Source organism: Myzus persicae, unplaced genomic scaffold (assembly GCF_001856785.1).
Source record: "Myzus persicae strain clone G006 unplaced genomic scaffold, MPER_G0061.0, whole genome shotgun sequence".
NCBI classification, from domain to species: Eukaryota; Metazoa; Arthropoda; class Insecta; order Hemiptera; family Aphididae; genus Myzus; species Myzus persicae.
In genome coordinates, this window is record NW_019100647.1 from 588,571 (window position 1) to 608,644 (window position 20,074).

The window sequence follows — 20,074 nt, forward strand, 5'->3', positions numbered from 1 at the left end:
AATATAAGAACTATTATGTACTTACTTGAAAACTTAAATGATTAAACTTGAAAATTTGACAAATATAACCCTAACCTTAAGTTGAAATAAGTTGATGTTTACATTTATTAGTAGGTTCCGCGGTTATCTACTCAACTGGGTACGTATAAACTAAACATATATTTCAACGTAACGCATGTATACTTAGGTATTTAATGTTTAAACATAGAACCATAGTAAATATATCATAGGTAGAATACATGATGAAGTAAAATGTAATTATCTTATTTATTACTTATTATTATAAATTAAATTATTTAATTAAAAAGGATAACTAAAATTAAAAGATAAAATAATATTATATAGTAATAAATAAGATGTGTGTACTGTGTATACCTATAACCTATGATGTACGATTAGTAGCTAGGTACCTATGTAATAACAATGTTTGAGTGAAAAAAAATGAATGTTTGTCTGTCTGTATGTACAATCAGACTAGGTCACGCAACCATATATTTTGGGACATATTTATAATGTATATCTACTATAATCTATATATATTTGAATTGATGTCTGTCTGTCTGTTTGTATCTATGTCTCCTATACCTGCCTAAACGGCTGGACCGATTTTAATAAAATGGTTTGTGTTTGAGTGGTCCCCTGGATAATTTAGATTCACAATTGGACCCGGTAGATCCAACATAGAGGGTTGCTCAAACAGAAATTTTGATTTACGAATGACATTTTTGGTTTATAAATGGTTGCTATTGGTACAGGAACAGGAGAAATAAAATATATTTAGTTGAAATTAAATTAATTAGTATTTTTTTGTTTATTGGTTGCCATTGTTCGATCGTCATTAAGCATGCATCAAATCGAATTTTAGCACATTGCCTACCAAGGGGGCTGAGTTGCACTTATAACTGCTCATCGGCGTGTCAGAAATCAAAAAAAAAAAAGTAAAAAAAAAAAACATACAATTCATATATAGTAGGAACGCACCTACTGGGGACCGTAAATGGATTGTCTACCTGATAATATACTGCTCGTATTATCACAACTGAGTCTCATGTAGAGTTGGCATTTTTAAAATTGAACGAAGTACAGGAGGTTATCTAGCTTAATAATACATTAAAGTAGTTGTATATTATTATAGGCGTATTAACTTACTACGTACAGAACCTGAAATGCAAAGTAATAACAATTAATGCAATTGATGGTTTGTGTGTTTAAGTAATAAGGGTTAAATTTCCGACTAATAAGTAATAACCCTAATGAATTTAATTAATTAATTAAATGATTTCCGGAACATTGATATTGTGTAGGTGTATAACCTTAAGCATGCACATATTTTTTAGAAGTATTAATTTAGAATTGTTTTAACAATTTTGTTAAATGATAAATCAAAATTTTTATTTTCTAATCATTAAAAAATAATTAACTTTTATAATGTCGGTAAAAAAAATCGACTTGGTCTTTTATAATTGATCTTATTTAATATTTTTGATTCAAAAAAATTTAGTCAAAGTTTGAACTGTAAATTTCTATTAAAAAAATTGAGCCTACTTATATAGTTTATATATTTTTAATATTTCTGTAATATTTTTAGCTTTTTTACCTAGTTACCATTTTTTAATTGACATCGACAATTTCAGCTCAAAAAGAGTCAAAATATTGTGAAAAATGTTCCTTGTATGTAAAATGCAAGTATAGACTTTTGGTAAAAATGTCAAGTATCTATGGTTATCCGGTTAGTTTAGATTACATATAAATAAGAAAATCTGTGTAGCTAATAACCACTTTTCCATAAAAGTTCCCTTTTAAATACTTATTTTTAAGCTTTATCTAAACTTTAATTGCTAATATTAAAATAGAACAATGTACTATTAGCACAAAAGATATTTTTATTCAAACATTAAACTTGTTATTTATAGTCAAAATATTAAAATCATTCGTTTTTTAAAATTTTATTTCAAGATACATTTGTATAGATAAATAACACGTGAGTAAGTACCTATAACATTTAGTTGTATTTACAAGTATCAAAAATGTATCAACCAGCTATATAAATGTAAGATATTATTTTGATAAGCAAAAATAATAAAAAAATAATAACATAGGTATTTTAATTAATCTGTTTAACTAACTAATCGTGCCATATTAATTAATTATTTAAACAATTTTAGCAGATTTAATTAAGATGGAAAGATTTTTTTATATAAGGATATCTGCTCATTACTGTTAGCTATAATTAAGAAGTGTTGTCAATATTATATATTTTGTATTATATTCAAATATTTATAGTAACAATACAAAGATTTTTTTGGGAAAATCAATCATTAAAGTTTTAATTATTTTTGTCATCTAATATTTCAAATTCTTCAAATTCCATGTCAAATACTGGTATGGTACTCATTTTCTTTCTAATTACTACTAAAGCTTTCCATGACATATCGTCTGAAGAAGCGCTTGAAAGCTTTGAAAAATTGTCATCTGTTATTCGTGGACTTGGTGTACCTCGTTGTTCTTCATCTTCTTCTTCTTCTTCTTCTTGTATGGCTTCTACTTGTTTTTCACCTCGTTTGGGTTCTTCCATTAATTCAATTCTACTCCCACAACTATTACTTTTTACTAGTCTAAGCTTTACATTTTCTTCTTTTTGATGTCTTATTTCATCCATAATGGTCATTGTCATCGGACTACATACCACTCCTCTGGTGCTGGATATTACCTTACCACCATAGTAAGTAACACTCGTACCAAACTTTCTGATTTTGTTAAGTATTTCAGCTGATACCGGTCTTCCAACTATTTCTACGGTTGTTTTGTCTGTTAAGTAGTCTTCGTCGTCACTGCTGTATCCATCAGCTCGCTGATTTGTCTCAGATGATTCTGTGTCAAAGCTCGCTTCACTGCCAACTCCTGACGATATGCTTCCGCTATCCGTCCATCTATTATGTATACTTGTCCCCATGTCGACGGACACACATTTTTTAAGTTTTGACTTGTATGTTTCTGGAATAACTCGTATTTCTTGCGTTGGCCTTGGTCCTATTTTTGGATTTTGATTATTCATACTCGGAGGTAATGGTATTTTTAGTTCTTTTTGAAATAATTGTCTTGTACTTAGTACTTTATCTGGATCTGGTAGTTCGTTATCATTGAGTTTTTTATTTGGCTTAAGGGGGTGATAATAAAAATGTTTTTTTAATGTTTCTGCGTGTGATTTATTTTCTTTATGGATAAGAAAGTCCATTGATTTAGGTCTTTCAAGTTTTTTTGTTTCTCCAATGTCTGCGCATAAATCAGATTGAGATTTATACTTTATGTTTGTGTTGGATTTTGTGGGATCTTTTTCAAGAGTTAAATTAACGGCACTGCTATATTTTTTGGAGGGAGTTGTTTGTATTATGATTGGTTTTTGTTTTATGTTATTTTTAAATAAATGGTTTTCTGATGTTGCTTTTATTAATGTTGGTGGCTTGTTTAATAATACCTCGACAGGTTCATCTTGCAGATTATATAAACTTCTAGATCGGGTAACCACTTCCTTGTGAACTTGTTGATTTTCTGGCTCATAAGTCAGTTGCTCCTCTTGATAAGTTTTCCAAGTAGATGTTGTTGGCATTTTGTACATTAGACGTTTTTCGTCCTCTTTTTTCACTATTTCGGTTGATTTGAATTTTTCTTCAATTACCTTAGCGTGGTCATTAGGCTTAACATTATAATTTCTTGCTTCTGTTATGTCTTCACCTATTGTAGTTTGTAAAGTAACTTGGTGTTTAGCGGCGTTCTCATCTACACATTGAAATCCAGTTATATTTAATGTTTCAACTTCTGAACTACAAGTTACATATGCACTTTGCGTTGACTCGGTACTACTATCGTTGGTATCAGTCGATTCTTGATTTATTTTAATATCAGATGAAGATATCATCTCTCGGTAACTTTTCCCAAACGGTCGTGTAGTTGAATTATAAATTTCATATCGGCTTGTACATCGATTGCCTTGACCGACACGGTTGAAGCGTTTTGCCAATGGTGCATTCTGTAACAAAAGTTTTGAAGATTAATTAGTATTTTTCAACATTATAATTTTAAAAACATTCATGTACAACATTAGTCAAGTTTATTTTAAAATCTTTAAATTTGTATAGGTAAGTACTAGGTTTATATATTTACAACCTTTTTGTTTTTATTAATTTATCTTTAATAATAAACCATTTTTATAATGATCCTTTGGTTATTTGAATTTCAATAAGAAGAATGATATTAATTGCTTTACTGCATTTAAATTCTTAAGTTTCTAAACAAAAATAACTTGCTTATTCTTTTATGTTAGGTATAAACTCAAATGTAGCCTGAAGAAGGGTAAATCTTGATATTTACAGTGAAAAAGTTTGCATAAAATATAAGCTGTGTTCTATGGGATATCCTATTCATTATATTAGCCTTTTCTTCTATATGTGTGAATACATTCAAAAGATTTTCCATCAAATTAAATACCTACAAATATTCTGCTATCAAAAATATTTTACTTAATTTAAAATATAGACCGAGAGAAAAGGTTTTAGCTTACGTTTGGGTATAGATAATTACAATTATATTAATATATTTTAAATATAACAATAAATATAATTAACTATTAATTATCTTCACTATTGAATATGTTCCACATTCAAAAATATATAATTATATTTTTACGTGAATCTATAACTTTAATTTTAAATTAATCTGTTTATAATTTACGATTACCTCATTTGGTATATATTGTCTGAGCTTTGGTCGTGATGCTGATGCTGATCTAGCTCTACATCTCGGCACTACTTCCATTTTCTTTTTCTTTGTTTCGTTTTCCAACTCTTTCAGCATTCGACTAAAATAAACATATTTATAAATCATTAGTCATTACAAACAACATTTATTTTTATGTGTTTCAACCCATATAAATATACCAAATGATATCATTAAAATGTTTTATTTAATGACATTTAATTTAATTTTAAAATCCGACTATGGTGGTTTATTTTTTCCCAAACTACAAATGATCAATTAATCATAATCTAATACATTTTCTCCTGTACAGTATTTATATGTATATAATATTTTCTGGATCCCTGATAAATTGAATACCAACAAGAATATGCCTTACCTTATAGTAAGAAGTGGTGGTGTTCTGTAAGGTGTCTTCAATCTCACTCTGGGTATTAGTTCTTGATTAGGCTTCTGGTCCCAACAAAACCGATGGAAGAACTGTTCATCCTCATCATCTGTCCTAGTCGAAAATCCTTCAGGGTCGCTTTGTATATGCCTGTAAAAATATATAGTTTTATTTAATATTTTTTCAATACTTTTTCAATTACATATACCTATCATTGCGTTGATTATCTATATAAATAAGATATTTACAGTTTTTTCTTGCATTAAAAAAATATATGACGCATTACTTCCACTAAGATATTTCAAGTTAATAACTGGTACTTAACATTATGTTGTTCTAGTTTTTGAATATTGCGATATGATTTTATTTATTACTATAATACTTAAAAAAAAAATGTTTCAGTTCAGTAGCATCTTGTATAAAGTACGTTCTTGTATAGCTATTTTGGTTGGTTTCATACTATTATGTTTATTATTTATATTACCAAAGACAGAAACAGTACCGTATAATCATAATAGTATATTTTATGACTGTAAATCGGTGGAAACTTTCTGAACGCACTTGCAAATGTGGATTCATCGAAAATATCCAATAATAAGGTCCCAACCACTCTATGCACTCATCGCACACGACCGTGATAAATCCGGGCATTATTTTGGATTTAAGCTTTATTTTACATAGTTCTGCAATTCTGATTGCAAATCAGATTCTCTGCAAAGGTTTTTGATAAATCTGTTTTCGCCATGAGTTGTGAGTTGTGATGCATACTAATATAATATTAATAAATTATTCAATGATATTCTGAAGACATGAATTTTTATTTTACATATGTGATAGATGGTTTCATAATTATAATAAGTGTTTGTTATAAAATCAATGGTTATGCAATTTTATATTTTTTTTTTTGAATGTCATTGACTCAAGGCTTAAAAACACGACTCCGTTTTCCATGGTCTTCTCGTGGTTTAAAGTGCAACGGTGCTTCAAGGTATGACTCACGCACAATAGTCTATATTATTCATCTAATGAGAAATTGATTGTATATGAATAGACTGTAATTATTTAAAATTATAGTATTTATTTAATATAACGTTGTTAGTGGTGGTACCTATATAAGTTTGTAAAATCTAAGTAAAACTTTGGTAAAATAATAGCTAAATACGGGGTATGGTGATTTTTAGTAAAACCCCAACAAACATGAATTAGATGATGATATTCTGACAGTAAACCTAAATAACACATAGATTTAATATAAAATGGCATTTAGAAAATAACCATATTTTAAAAACATTTAAATAAATTAAAATTATTTTCATTTTCAATTTATTAGATATAATAACTAATATAATAATTTTCCAAACATTCTACCTGTCTATAATAATATTATATTATATTATGCATTAGATAAACCTAATGTATTTATTAAGTTTGATGAAGATATTTATGTACCTATATTATTTTGCGTGTATTATGTAAATATATGTTAGTAGAACCTAAGTAAACTTCAGTAAAATAATGGCATAGTATAATTGAATACATTTTTACTTAACATTTTGGTACCTACAAAAACAATACTGCTTTGATAAGTCATAAAAAAATCAGGTTGATTACTTGATTCACTGGTGATAGTTAATTTAAGATTATTTTCCTGCTCAGTGATAAGAATTGTTGGCAAATAGGTACCTACCCACGTGATATTTTTTTTATCACTTATATTGTTATTTGATAATTTTGTCAGTTAGAAAGTACTCATTCAACTCACTTACTTTTTGCATAATAACTGATAAACGTACTTTAGCAGTTCATTAGCAGAATTTAGATGGTACTAACCATATGTATGTGATATTCCAGTTACAACAAAATAGGATGTTAGGTAAAACTAGTAGTCCCCATAGAAGAGTGGTAAGATTTTTTCCCAATCAATTATACAAAAACCGTTTGTCCCGGTTTAAGTAAAATAAAAAATAGCAACCCTACATTATTCATATAGATTATCTTAAATATGTACTTAAAGGTAACACATATGCATAACACTGGTTCATCGATGATGAGTTTATCATTATTCATCTGAACATTAAAAAAACAATTATAAATACCTAAAAGTTATACTATATGTGCAGAGTTATAAAAATATTTAAATTTTATTACAAACATTTATGAATAATATAAAAATACGTTTAGCAGGTATAGTTATTTTGTTTAGCGATTGTCGAATGTTATAATATTTGAAAATTTGATCAATGATTTTATTATGAATTTTTGAAACTAAATTACGATTTACGGACATCTTTTTGGTTTGATAACTATATAATTTTTTAGTACTTCATCGATACATTTTATATTTTTTTCCTTTTATTTCTATGAGTAATTACAATTTACAAAAACGATCAATCAATACTGGTTAACCGAGATCATAATCGATTTTTTTTCGAAAGCTATTTTTCATTGCTACTAGATTTAGAATAATGACATTAGCATTTGCCAAGATGAACGAAATGAGACAATTTTTATAAAAGTATCACTAAGATATTGTGTCCTGGTTTTGTTTTTTCTGAAAATGTTATAATTTATTATCATTATTTTTGGATCAGAATTTATTAAACTCTAAGCGCCTTGTTTGCCGGCAATATATTATACTTGAATGCCTATTGAGTTCACACAAACCGTATCTATTACGGCCATATTTTATAATTTACTTTTATGTGCTACTGACTCTTTTCAGATTTTGACTTGTCGGTTTAATAATAATTATTTTTTTCTATGAATCATTTCTAATCTTGGGTTTGAATGAAAAGTTCATATTTGTTGGTTAAATATTTAATCATAATATTATTCCCATACCAATATAATATAAGAGTATATCAAATTATTAAAAACTGAAGTAAAAAAAAATAATTTTAATATCATTGATATTTGATTACTTTCATAAATATGCCAGAGATATTAAAACCTTAACTAATCCTCGATTTGGGGAATAAATCATACCTAGCTTAAAACCATTTTAGAGTGTCCCTATTGCTTCATATATGTAAAGTCATGTCATATAACATAATAATATAATTTTATATACCTATTATATGGCCATATGGGTATTCTGTGTATTAGATTTACTTATGGAACAAAGTTTTGATATATATTGTCATATTGAAAAGGTCAATGTAATTTATATATCTTACCTTACCCTATTCAATAGAAGGACTTCTATGCAAAAGGGATTGTATCGAGAAGTACCTACTTATTTTCTATAACGTTAATTTTATTATAAATTGCATTTACAGGATTGTGACTAACAAGTTATAAACACTTGCTCTTTCTGATCTTATCTGCTCAGTGCTCACATAATTTTAAATATTGTACCTATTCAACAAGTAATAGGTACTACATTTTTGATATGATCTATGCAAATTACATAGTATAGAAATAAATATGTAATTTTACGTAGGTATGTCATAGAACTTGTTAACCTTATAAGCATTTTGTTTAAAAATATGTTCCTACTTTTGATAGGCTCCTATTTATGTTTCGATAGATGGAAAATAAATCTGTATTTTAGTACCTAGGTATTTCAAACTATTCATACAAATATTTTCTGTTTTAATTTTAAAATGTGTCAATTATAATTTTAGAGGCCTTAGTGCCAGAGTCACTAGTCAGCATATCTAGGGAGCGACTTCTCGTTATACTTATAAAATGTAAAATTCAGTTTAATATCGATTAAAACAAAAAGTTAAAAATATATTTTTTGAATTATTGAAGGTCAAAGTCTCTGTATTCATTGTATGCGTTTGTTAAATTAACCAATTTCTCGCTCTCTCCGCACCAAGCAGTCGTGGCCGAGCGGTTAAGGCGTCTGACTAGAAATCAGATTCCCTCTGGGAGCGTAGGTTCGAATCCTACCGACTGCGAAATACTTTTTTGATTATTTTTCCGGTATACGGTTTGCTTAAATATATAAATCAAAATTTATTCAAAAATGTATTTGAGATTTTTTGTTTGTTTAACTGTTGATCTTCGCTTGATCGGTTTTTTGAAACTACAGAGCAACCTGTATGTGTTTTCTGTCATATAATTATAATATTATAGCTATGTTGTTCAGCCAAATTGTATATTTGTACTGTTAGTTTAATATTAGAGTGAACTATTATAGAACTTACAGTTAATAACATTATCTGTGTTTTCACGATATTAAACATTTTAAGCGAGTTAAATTAAACATTAACAAAGTTAAGTGAGGTAACATTTTTAAATGTTTATTGGGTTTGGTTATACCTATAATGTCAAAAGAACCCAAATTCGTAAGTTGTACGTTTGACGTTTATTAGAGTCTAACAGTTAGACGATGATAACACATGCGGATGAGGTCCTTTAATATAATTTTTAAGATAAATAATTGTAAAATTTATAATTATTAATTGTATTAATTTTAATTCATAAGGAAATATATAGAAAACGCAATTGCATTATTATAAAGTACAAAATACATATATATATTAAAAAGAAATATAAACGGCGGTCGATTTTAGTAAAAACTTTTAAATGTGTGTATGTCGAATGAACTAAGTATATCACGCGCATGAATTCTTTGAATTCTTATTCGCACGGCCTCACCACATAACAACTTTTATGGAGTTTATTATATTATTGTTATTTTTGACCTGACCGCCGACCGTTTTAAGATGTAGTACTTTGAAGTATCACGAGCACGTAATAGGGTAGAACGATTATGTTCTAACCCTTTAACCCCAATTGTACGTATACAGCTTATAATTTTGGTGGCGTCGTTTGCCCGACATACGTGTTTTATTTCTGAAATATCAAAACTGAACAAATTTTATAATTGTACCCAAAATCTAAAATGTTAAATATATTCTTAATATTATACTTATGTTTTGTACTTTTAATTTTTGAATATCAGCTTAACTTTATTTTATTTTTGATACTTCAAACAGTAAATTTAGGAACTACAATTGTGATTATTTTGTATTATTAATTTTGTCCAATATTTAATAGTGTTAAAAAAGAAACATACTATCATGTCCAAACATTGACGTGAGTGAATGAGTGATGAATTCCCCCCTTATAATTATGATTGTTACTTGTTAGCTTGTATTGGTGTTCTAACTTACATAATTAATAATTTTTTTTAAAAAAACAATAAAAAGAATTGTTTTTCAAAATATTAAAAAACATTTTGATGACTTGTTTTCTACTGTTTCTTAGAATAATTTAAAATTATCTCTTCGCCTACTTACTAACCTTAATATAAAATCTTTATATTAAGGGTTTTTTGTTAAAACATTTGTTTTAGTACTTTGTGTATGTATATTACCTATATAATCAAAAACGTAAATGATTAGTTTTTAACGAGTTTTAAAATTACTTTTCTTTTTGGCTGACCCCCTTTTTTTTCACTGATTATTGTTCATTGCATTTCGATTCTCTGTTATAAAACATTAATCTTTGTCTATATACTTTTGCTTATGAGCAAACAAAACTCGAAAGTACTTTTTAACGTTACATAGAATATATAAATTTGGTTGCTACAATAAAAGTTCTACCTAGTTAAAAGTTAACCTTAGTTAAAGTGATACTATCAATAGTATATAATACCTACTACCTACGATTTATTTTATAGATCCGTTTAAACTTTAAAGTAATGGCAAAGCATAGGTACCTGCACCACGCCACCACACATTTGGCTTTTTCTGTATGCTCTAAGATTTTTTTCACCCACAATAGCGCAATTTTAAAAGGTCACGGCGACTCTAGACGACCGCATTCATGGCAAATATAGTTTGGGTATATGATATCGATTCTGTTATCTACACACTACATGCACACGACTGCAATGACGCCTCACATTTAAAGGTGTAAACATTTTCTCAAATCTGCCGTGATTTATAGGTAAATCATAAACAATTTTATAAAACATAAAGTTGCTGTGTATATATTATTTACTTAGGTAAATAAAATACGATTTACCGCAATGGTCTCTGTGCCTTGGTTGGCTATATTTTTACATTTATTTCTAGAGCGGTTTTCGGGTAAAATTATTGTAACCTAACAGAAGTAATCTTTTAGAATTTAAAATAAGCCCATCTACAGTATACTGATATTTAAATTAATGGAAAAAGAGTTTTCTGAATTTCGTTGTTGCAAAACTAAATTTACATAAGCAGAACATTAGACGACAAAATGCTTAAACATCAATTACAATTAAACACAACGATTCATACAGAATAATATAGATTGTTTGCATGTTTTATTAATAATAGTAACGACTATAAAGGTCAACATGCCCATCACTAAACTATAATAGGTAATTGAGATCAACGTAATTTTTGTTAATGTAAATTTCAAATATTTTTTAAAGAAAACACAATATAAAGTTTTATAATAATTAAAGTTTACAATATCTAAGAGTTGTTAATGGAATGTATCTTCAGGTGAAATAGTATATAATATTGATAACTTATAATTTATAACAAAGTAAAATATTGTAAAAATCATAGATTTATGTTTGATTTTATACTTGAATATTGTTTACTTTTTAGATTTTGGATGCAAGGGACACTATTGAATTATTGACAATATGATTGAGTTATTTATTCATTTAATTGTGATTTTGTCTTGTCTGGGTTATCACTTTTACTCGATTATAATCATATTTATATCATACTATATGTCTATATCTATCTTTAAAATCCAAATTAATTACTAATAAATAATTTAAAGAAATAACAGGCTACAGTTGAAATGGTCACAAATCAATAGGTATATAATTTTCTATTAGTATTATGATTTATTTATTTCTTAAATAAAATTCTTAAAACAGTAACATAATTTCAACTTCTTGAATTCTCGTTTTCCCTTAAACAGCTTAAACAAGTGAAAAATAGATTTTATATAGGTACATAGATCAATAATCTAATATGTAATATTTTTTTGATAAATTCTAAAAATGTTTTTTAAAAATGTATTCCTTATTAGATTTTAATATAGTTAATAGGTTATAAGTAAATTCAAAACAGTAATTAAAATTTATATTGTATGGATATTTCTAATTTTGTTCATCTTATTTTTTTTTGTATACAATAACTGAAATTTGTTTCTTAATTTTTCTATTTTTCTATTTTATTTATATGTAATTTTCTTTGATTGGTTATTTAATTTTTATTTAGTTCTTATTGGTTTTTTTTTTGTTTTGTTTATTAAAGTTAGCCTCAGCATCTGGTGCTTAAAACTATTTTCTTTTCTTATTAGTTTACTAATAAAATTTACGATTATTTTTCAAATTTATTAAAATATAATAGCATTCTTATATAGCACTGTAATCTCTTATGTCAATATCATTATTAAATGTTCTAAAAATATATATTTTTGGAAATAATGTATTTCATTCATTTTAAATTATGCACGTAAACAGTATTTTATTTTATATTTAAATATTTGAAAAATGTTGTAAATATTACCCAGTGTATTGATTTTTTTAGTTATTTTTTTATTTTGTATGCAGATTTAAACTGATTTCTATTTAGGATAGCGTATTTAATTTATTTTTTTGGCTTTTCATAACACATTTAACTAGGTAGGTACCTAGTATTGCATATAACTGGGAATATCATAACAAAATACTTCAATACATTTTTCATATAAACATTACATTTATCTACTGTTCTTTATCTAATTGAAAACTACACATAAATAACAAACAAAAAATATTATTAACTAGAATCTCTTAAAAATAATTGTTTTTTTTTTCACAAACAAAATATTATTTTAAAAGTTATTAATGTTAATATTAATGCAATATATACATTTTACAATAACTATTGAGGGTTTAAACTTTCATGATTATACATATTTATGTAATTATATCATTTAAACAATGTCCTTCGTATATTAGTGTATTACACAATAGAAAAAAATATTATGAATAGGTCATATACATTTATTACTTCAATTGTTATATATTATCATATTGTTAAATAATTATTTATCATAAAGTATGTAGGTACCACTATATGAATCTTCAAATGTTCACTCATTATAAATTATAATTGGGTCTTAAATTTACACGTAAAACGAAACGAGGGAAGGTTATATTGTATAGAAATACGTTGTACAATGTACAGAGTATTATAAATGGTGATTTACAAAACACGATCACCCCATTTTTCTTTAATAATGAATTTATTCAATTTCTGATTATTGGAACTTTTAATTATCCTTACGAGGATCATATCTTCAAATACTTTTTATTAATTCAAAGTTCAAATAATATTTATACTATTTAAAGAGTGTCTTTTGACCATATAAACTTCTTAAAAAAAAAAAAATTAAAACTAACCTTTTTTACTGTAAATTGTTGAATTATTTTTCAAACTAAAATGTGTGTATCTAAGTATAAATTTATACAATAAATTGTTGTGCTGTTTTATTTAGTGTAGGTACCTACTAAGGATAATAATAAGTCCATTTTAGATCCATATTTCATTAAGGGATAGGAATATATAGTGGCAATGATAATTTAAAAACTTAAATAATTTATATTAATCTATCAGCAGTCTCAAATTTGTTAAAATGTAAGATAAATGTTAAAATGTGTAAAATCATTTTTGACAACTTTTATCCTTTGTGTAATAAACATAACAATAACTCAAAAAATACTAGTTTGAATTTTGATATTGGTGTATCAGTAACGTTAAAAAAAATAATTTAATGTAAAAACAAGTGGGTTGTTAATGGAAAAAAAATGTTTGTATAAGGATATAAATGTGATAGGACACTCTTTAATTGCTATACAAATCTAACCAAATAAAAAAATTCAATAACTTAATTATTGAAGAAAAAATTGGGGTTAGATGTTTGGTATACATGATGACGCATATATACTATATAAAATTACATGTAGGTATATTACATTATGAGTTTATCTTAATCCAGCTATTATTGTTTCACATATTAGCATATTTGTTTTAATTTTCTTTTACAGGCTTATATTCTAAACTTTAGAATAAAAGAGGTAAATAAAGATTCATAATTCAGTATATTTTTAATTTGAAGGATACTATATTATAGCCTATGGGTAGTAGTATAACTTGGTATCTATTGTATTATGACATTATGTAGGTATTATAGGTTATAATTATTAAAATGGTGCACTTATCATAAAATCCATAACAATAGCTAATAATATTTAGTTGGTTATACATTTTTAATATGATATCGTTATAGTAGTTACTGTAGTAGGTATACTTAAAAAAAAGTTGCTTATCCATACTCCTTATTTTTAAATACATATTGTATTATTGTAATATTGTCTACTCCACATGTGCAGCCCTGCAGTGTAAAGATACGAATATCATATAGTAATATAGTATACACTATACACTACCATCGTAATATTGTGCTTAATATGTGAAACAATTTATGCAAATAAAATATTCCTTTGACGGTTTTCATACTGTATATTGTTATCGTTAAATTCAAAATGATAGTATCTAATAGCGATATATTTTGTATTCATTGTCAGACGAATGTTACTTGAAAAACAGCAGGATAATTTAAAAAGGAATTCCATTAATAAACTAGTCTGTGAAACGGACGTTTTTTATAAAACGGAAAAAAATGTATCATTGATCATAGAATAGTATTGATAGTGAAAAGTGCATTTTTCAAACCGTGTGATTCGATGTGCTCCGAGATATTATAGTAATATGTATTAATATATACGTTACGTAAACACAGAGAAATGTATACCGTGACTAAAGTTTATATAGTGAGTACAGCAGTGCGCGCGCGACCTTGCTTAATAATATTATTATTCTTCTTTTTCGGATTATCGCGCGATGAGGCTGTGACGACCCGTGGACACTTTGGTGAAAGCGATGTCGACAACAAATATAATACTAATAATATATAATATTGTACTCCTTTTACCAATATGTACGTTCAAACTTCATGTCTTATATTATGCAGATTTTCGTCTTTTGAGTGTTTTGATTATCTCAGCGAGGTCAGGTATATAATATATGATATTATTATTTGCAGATTCGCCGAGCACGCTTTTTCAAACCATATATTATGGTGCACTTGCTGGTCTGAATCATACTTAATGAATGTAACTAACCTAATCTCTCGTGTCTACATGTGGTTTAAAGACGTGTACTCCTGATAGTTATACACAATAAAATAAAAAATAAATTAGATTAATATTATTGAACTAAAAACCATGTCACGCCCCCCCCTCCTCCCTTGGGTAATGATTCTGCCAACACGAATTTTATCCACCGAGTGGAACGCATGTGCACACTTATACTTGATATTTTTCTCGCAAATGTCTATAACCATCTACTATTTGTATACGATGTTGACAGCAGCCTCTTCAACTTTAATAATACGCAGTCGTCGATCGAGCAGTTTTTTTTCGTGCCTCTTATACTATAGGTATATACTATATTATTAATATGCATTTAATATTTTTGTGCATTAATGACGTCATGGCCGTGGTTAATTTGGCGAGTGCGAAATTATCGCTTCGTCTCCAAATTATATTTGCACATTACAATATTACATAATGATCAATTTTCTCACACAGTCATTTGGTTGAATCTGTTTATATTCGTGTTAATATATAGGCGGTACGTCCGCCACTAATCACAATAATACAAGACGTAGTCGCGGGTCGATGGTCGCGCGTTGCGTTTCTGTTGCGCCCGCGCTCACAGTGCGCCGCCCATCTATAATATATTATATGATATTATGCTGCACCGAGCAGACCGTACCTGACAGCTTTTGTCCGGTTGCGAGTTTCTTACGCGATGTATTTGCGAATAAGTATATTAAATTCATCCAAGAACAGTAACACAAACGATTTTTCCTTCGTAAATCGCAATCCTAGGTATAATAAATAATAATCATGTGATATAAACATTTGACATAATAGTATTATATTTTTTTTACAGCTGGTACCTAACAAGTTATAAGTTTTCTTTTAACCATATCCGTTATTGCGTGTTTTATGTTATTTTCTTGCTATACCCATCACCCGGTCACCGTATAATATTCTATTTTTCGTGTTGCCAAACGTTATCATCATTATAATAGTGTTGTATTTTTTTTGTTCTTCTGTTTTCTTCTAATTGGCTGATTTGTACCTGCTTATTTTATTTTTTCACGAGGCATCAGATGCACGTAATACAATACCGAATATGTAGTGTGTAATGTGTAATATGCAGCGATATATGCACTGTGTACCTATATTTAATTATGTCAGCTGTATTTTACCAGTGTAATTCGATACTGGCAAACCGATGATTAATTGCAGTGTCTATTCGTTATACGTGTAACTTTTTTCATTTTGTATAATGTCTAAGTTTTTATAAGACACACAAATTGTTAATAAGCTTTTAAATTATTTTGTTGTCTGAGTTTACATGAAGGTCGAGTCCTTGTGATTTCCATTGGTTTGAGTAAAAGTAATAATATAATTTCGATGCCACATAGTTATTTTACGATTATCTATTAGGTATATTATGTTATTAGTTTGGCAATTATTTCCTACATTAAATAAACATAATATGACAACGGGACAGCGAAAACCTTTATTGTTATTATTTTTTTTTACTATAACTATGGTAATTTAAATAATTATTAATTTATTATACATGTAATATTCTACTTTACATGTCTGCATTTATATTCTAGATAAGTATTATGTATATGTCTTGTGTAATTACTAATAACAAACTACTGATTCCTCATGAAATTATATTTATCTAATATTTTTTCGGCTAACTATATCATAGGTACGAGTTTATAACAGTCAAAAGAAAATAAATATAAATATATTTGACGTTTCTAATTCAGTAATCAGTATGATTAGACTGAACTTGACTTGGTCTACCCATTAAGTATTTCTTAATTTATTACTTCAAAATTATAACTTTCTAAGACGATGTATATTATGATGAAGCTTTGAAGGCATTGTAATGTATTGAACATTGTATTAAACTTTTAAAACATTCGAAAGTGTAAGACGTGAAACTTTAATAAATTCAATAAATTATCAATAATAGTTATTGATTGATAAAAAAAATCGCCCTGTAGTTTATTGAATGTATACCTACTTTGTTTGTTCTATTAGAAATTAATTTGTTTCTTATACTAAACAAATCTATAATTATACCTGGGTCATATTCAAGAACTTTAAACTTTAAGTTTTTGTTGGGCTTGAACACTTTTGCCGAATTTTCATAACATTTTAATGTTCTTCACTTCTATTAATCAATATTTCAATTTTATTTCCTTATCAATTGTATTATGTCCACATTTTTAATTCTGATCTCGTTTTTAATTTTAATTTTCATTCTTGGAATTCGCGAAGAAATGTCATCAAAAAACATCCTTTTATAGACCTGAACGTAATTTACATTTTGCGAGTAATCTGATCTGCGGCATAGCTGAGTTCATGCGGGCCTAATAAATTTAACTGAAATTGATATTTAAAACGTGTTGAACTGTTGAATACTAAGTTACAAAGGAGCATTTCTTCTGCGGCCCGCATGTATGTTGATAATATTATGTATAGGTACTATAATACACCTTTAGTTTAAAGTTAAGCTCTAGTTATTATAATGTATTATGGCTTATATCACGTTAATATTTTCTTAGGTTTTATTGTCTATCTTTGTTCGTATGTAAACAAGTATCTTAACTTGTTTGATAATTATTTTTAATGACCATGCTATTAAAATATGTTGAAAATAATAAATCAGTTGTTGCGAACGCTTTTTGTCTACCTTAACGTGTCAAGATGATTTCAAACGCTGTTTAGGTGACGTTAATGAGTTGTAAATGTATACCTAATCGATTAGGGCAATGATAACAATGAGAGACAAAGACAAAAGACTATAAGTATTCGTTAACGAAAAAAGTGTATCTTTTACGAATATCAACAATTATTGTTAATTAGAGCCTGTTGCGTCATGAACAATATAATATTCGCGGGAGATAACTATGAAAACCTACGAGGTTATTAATACATATTACACCGATGTTGATGATTTCACTCTCCATGCTTTCTGCCTTTTTCACGACGAAGCCTATTGGACAGCTCTCTACCCGCCAAATCCGGTCATTCACAGTGGGATATTCGATTTCCTCCCATATCAAATAATTTCATTTGTGTGCATATAGTGCGTTCCACATATCTATTCCGCAGGTGGATGTTATGGTCTGTTAGACAGATCTAATGGACATACACTCCAGAGGCCCCCTCATGAGCGTGACGTCAGTTCCGACAGACGTAGATCCGGCTTATTGCGAATCGGGTGTTCGGAATTTCTGGCTTTGTTTTACATAATTGTACAGAACAATATTGTTCACTATGGTCGAGTTTAGAGAATTTTCGACTAAAGTGCTTTACAGTGATTACCTTACACTCTGCCAAGTTTTATTCAAAATTGTTCTCATTTTATTTTTGTTTTCATTGAGATTAATCGCTTAAATCTTGAAAAAGTCCATTATTTTTTAAGCATTATTATATTATACTCATTAAATTAAGATTCTCTTATGTTGTTTTAGTTAAAGTTAATGTAAAAGGACTACTGAGAGAAGTTTTATTAAGTATATAGTCCTTTAATACCTTACAAATACTATATATAACAAAATGCGGAGACAGTAATCTGTTGGGATTTTGTCGAGTAAATACATATCAATCTTAGTCCCACGAGAAAACTTTACAGCATATTTATTTAGCTCTGGGTAAGTCATGCTGTGGAACACATCTTATTTTCAGTTGTCAACGATAGCTGTCACTATATTGCACTATGTTGACATTTTAACATTTACTTTAATGCCCAATTCGATCACAATTTTAGTAAAACATAGACGTCGTGTTGTGTTATACAATTTTTATTGCTGGTTATATACTTATATCTAATTTGTGAAATCTTTACTAATTATAAATATAGCATTATATACAGATAGTAACTATAAAAGTTACTAGCCTTATTATAGAGTATAGTTACCATAGTAAATAAGCCAATAAGTAGTTAAAGTACTATTATAGCACGATATATTATTACCAAATGTAACTTGGACAGTTTATATAATGTATGTATTATACCCGTACTCCGTAGCTATCAGATGAATAATGTATAATCTTGATTATAATTAGTGTTAAATGTTCATACGTTTACTCTCGCAAAATATACTTATGTGAAAACCATATTAGATAATAGGTAGCAAGTACCTCTATTCGTTTTATACCTATAAAAATACACGAACGGTATAGTATATGATCGGTTAGTTGAACAATTTTAATAGTTCCGTTTTTGGTTATAAACTTATGTAATCATTTTGTGTAATCAACGAAAACTACCAAAATTATAATCATAAAGGTTGAAAGCGATTAATTCATATTATAATATTTTATATTGAATAGCCTAAAAAAAGTTTTTTCGAATTATGTGCTGTGAATAAAGTGCTGTCGGACGAGGTTATTCTTTTTTTTACTTTGAAATAATGGCCGTACGGCATACATATTATAACACTATCGGTTGATCGCGAACAAACCATAAATAATATTAATATAATATAATATCTAATGACTTTGTATAGGTGCCTCGTGTACCTACAATATCAAATAAAAAAAAAAACAAAAATAATCGAAAGACTCACCGAGGTAAATTGGCATGGACGACTTGACGTGCGGAGCGACGACGACGCCAATAATAATATCAGGCAGATTACACGGCGTGAAGTATAGTACAAATATATACGCGATTTTGCGGTTCTGCGAAACAGTCGTTAAAAACGGACTAGGGCACGTCTTCCGGACACGATACGTATGACATGTACGCGCGGACCTATACTGCGCGCACGACTGGAGGACTGTATATAGGCGAACGCTTCACCGATGTATATTTA

General features: G+C 27.8%; 2 protein-coding genes and 1 non-coding gene across 4 annotated transcripts in view; 2 read left to right on the top strand and 1 right to left on the bottom strand.

The window, feature by feature from the left end:
- LOC111038815 (calcium uniporter protein, mitochondrial) overlaps positions 1-20,074 on the top strand; it is a 74,329-nt gene that overhangs the window by 21,036 nt on the left and 33,219 nt on the right. The gene's annotated exons all lie outside the window — the stretch shown is intronic.
- Positions 2,038-20,074, bottom strand: part of LOC111038798 — a 29,085-nt gene continuing 11,048 nt past the window's right edge. Inside the window, exons 1-4 of one of the 2 annotated variants that reach the window (XM_022322044.1) lie at positions 19,826-20,054; positions 5,132-5,290; positions 4,735-4,855; positions 2,038-4,027 (exon numbers count right to left, since the gene is read on the bottom strand). In XM_022322044.1, coding sequence (XP_022177736.1) covers positions 2,327-4,027; positions 4,735-4,851 — 1,818 coding nt within the window. In that variant the 5' untranslated portion in view covers positions 4,852-4,855; positions 5,132-5,290; positions 19,826-20,054 and the 3' untranslated portion in view covers positions 2,038-2,326. Of the gene's footprint in view, positions 4,028-4,734; positions 4,856-5,131; positions 5,291-19,825; positions 20,055-20,074 lie in introns of those variants that run through there. The other variant, XM_022322037.1, reaches the window with a different exon arrangement.
- Trnas-aga lies at positions 8,964-9,045 on the top strand. Its single transcript has one exon. It is a non-coding gene; the product is annotated as a tRNA-Ser (tRNA).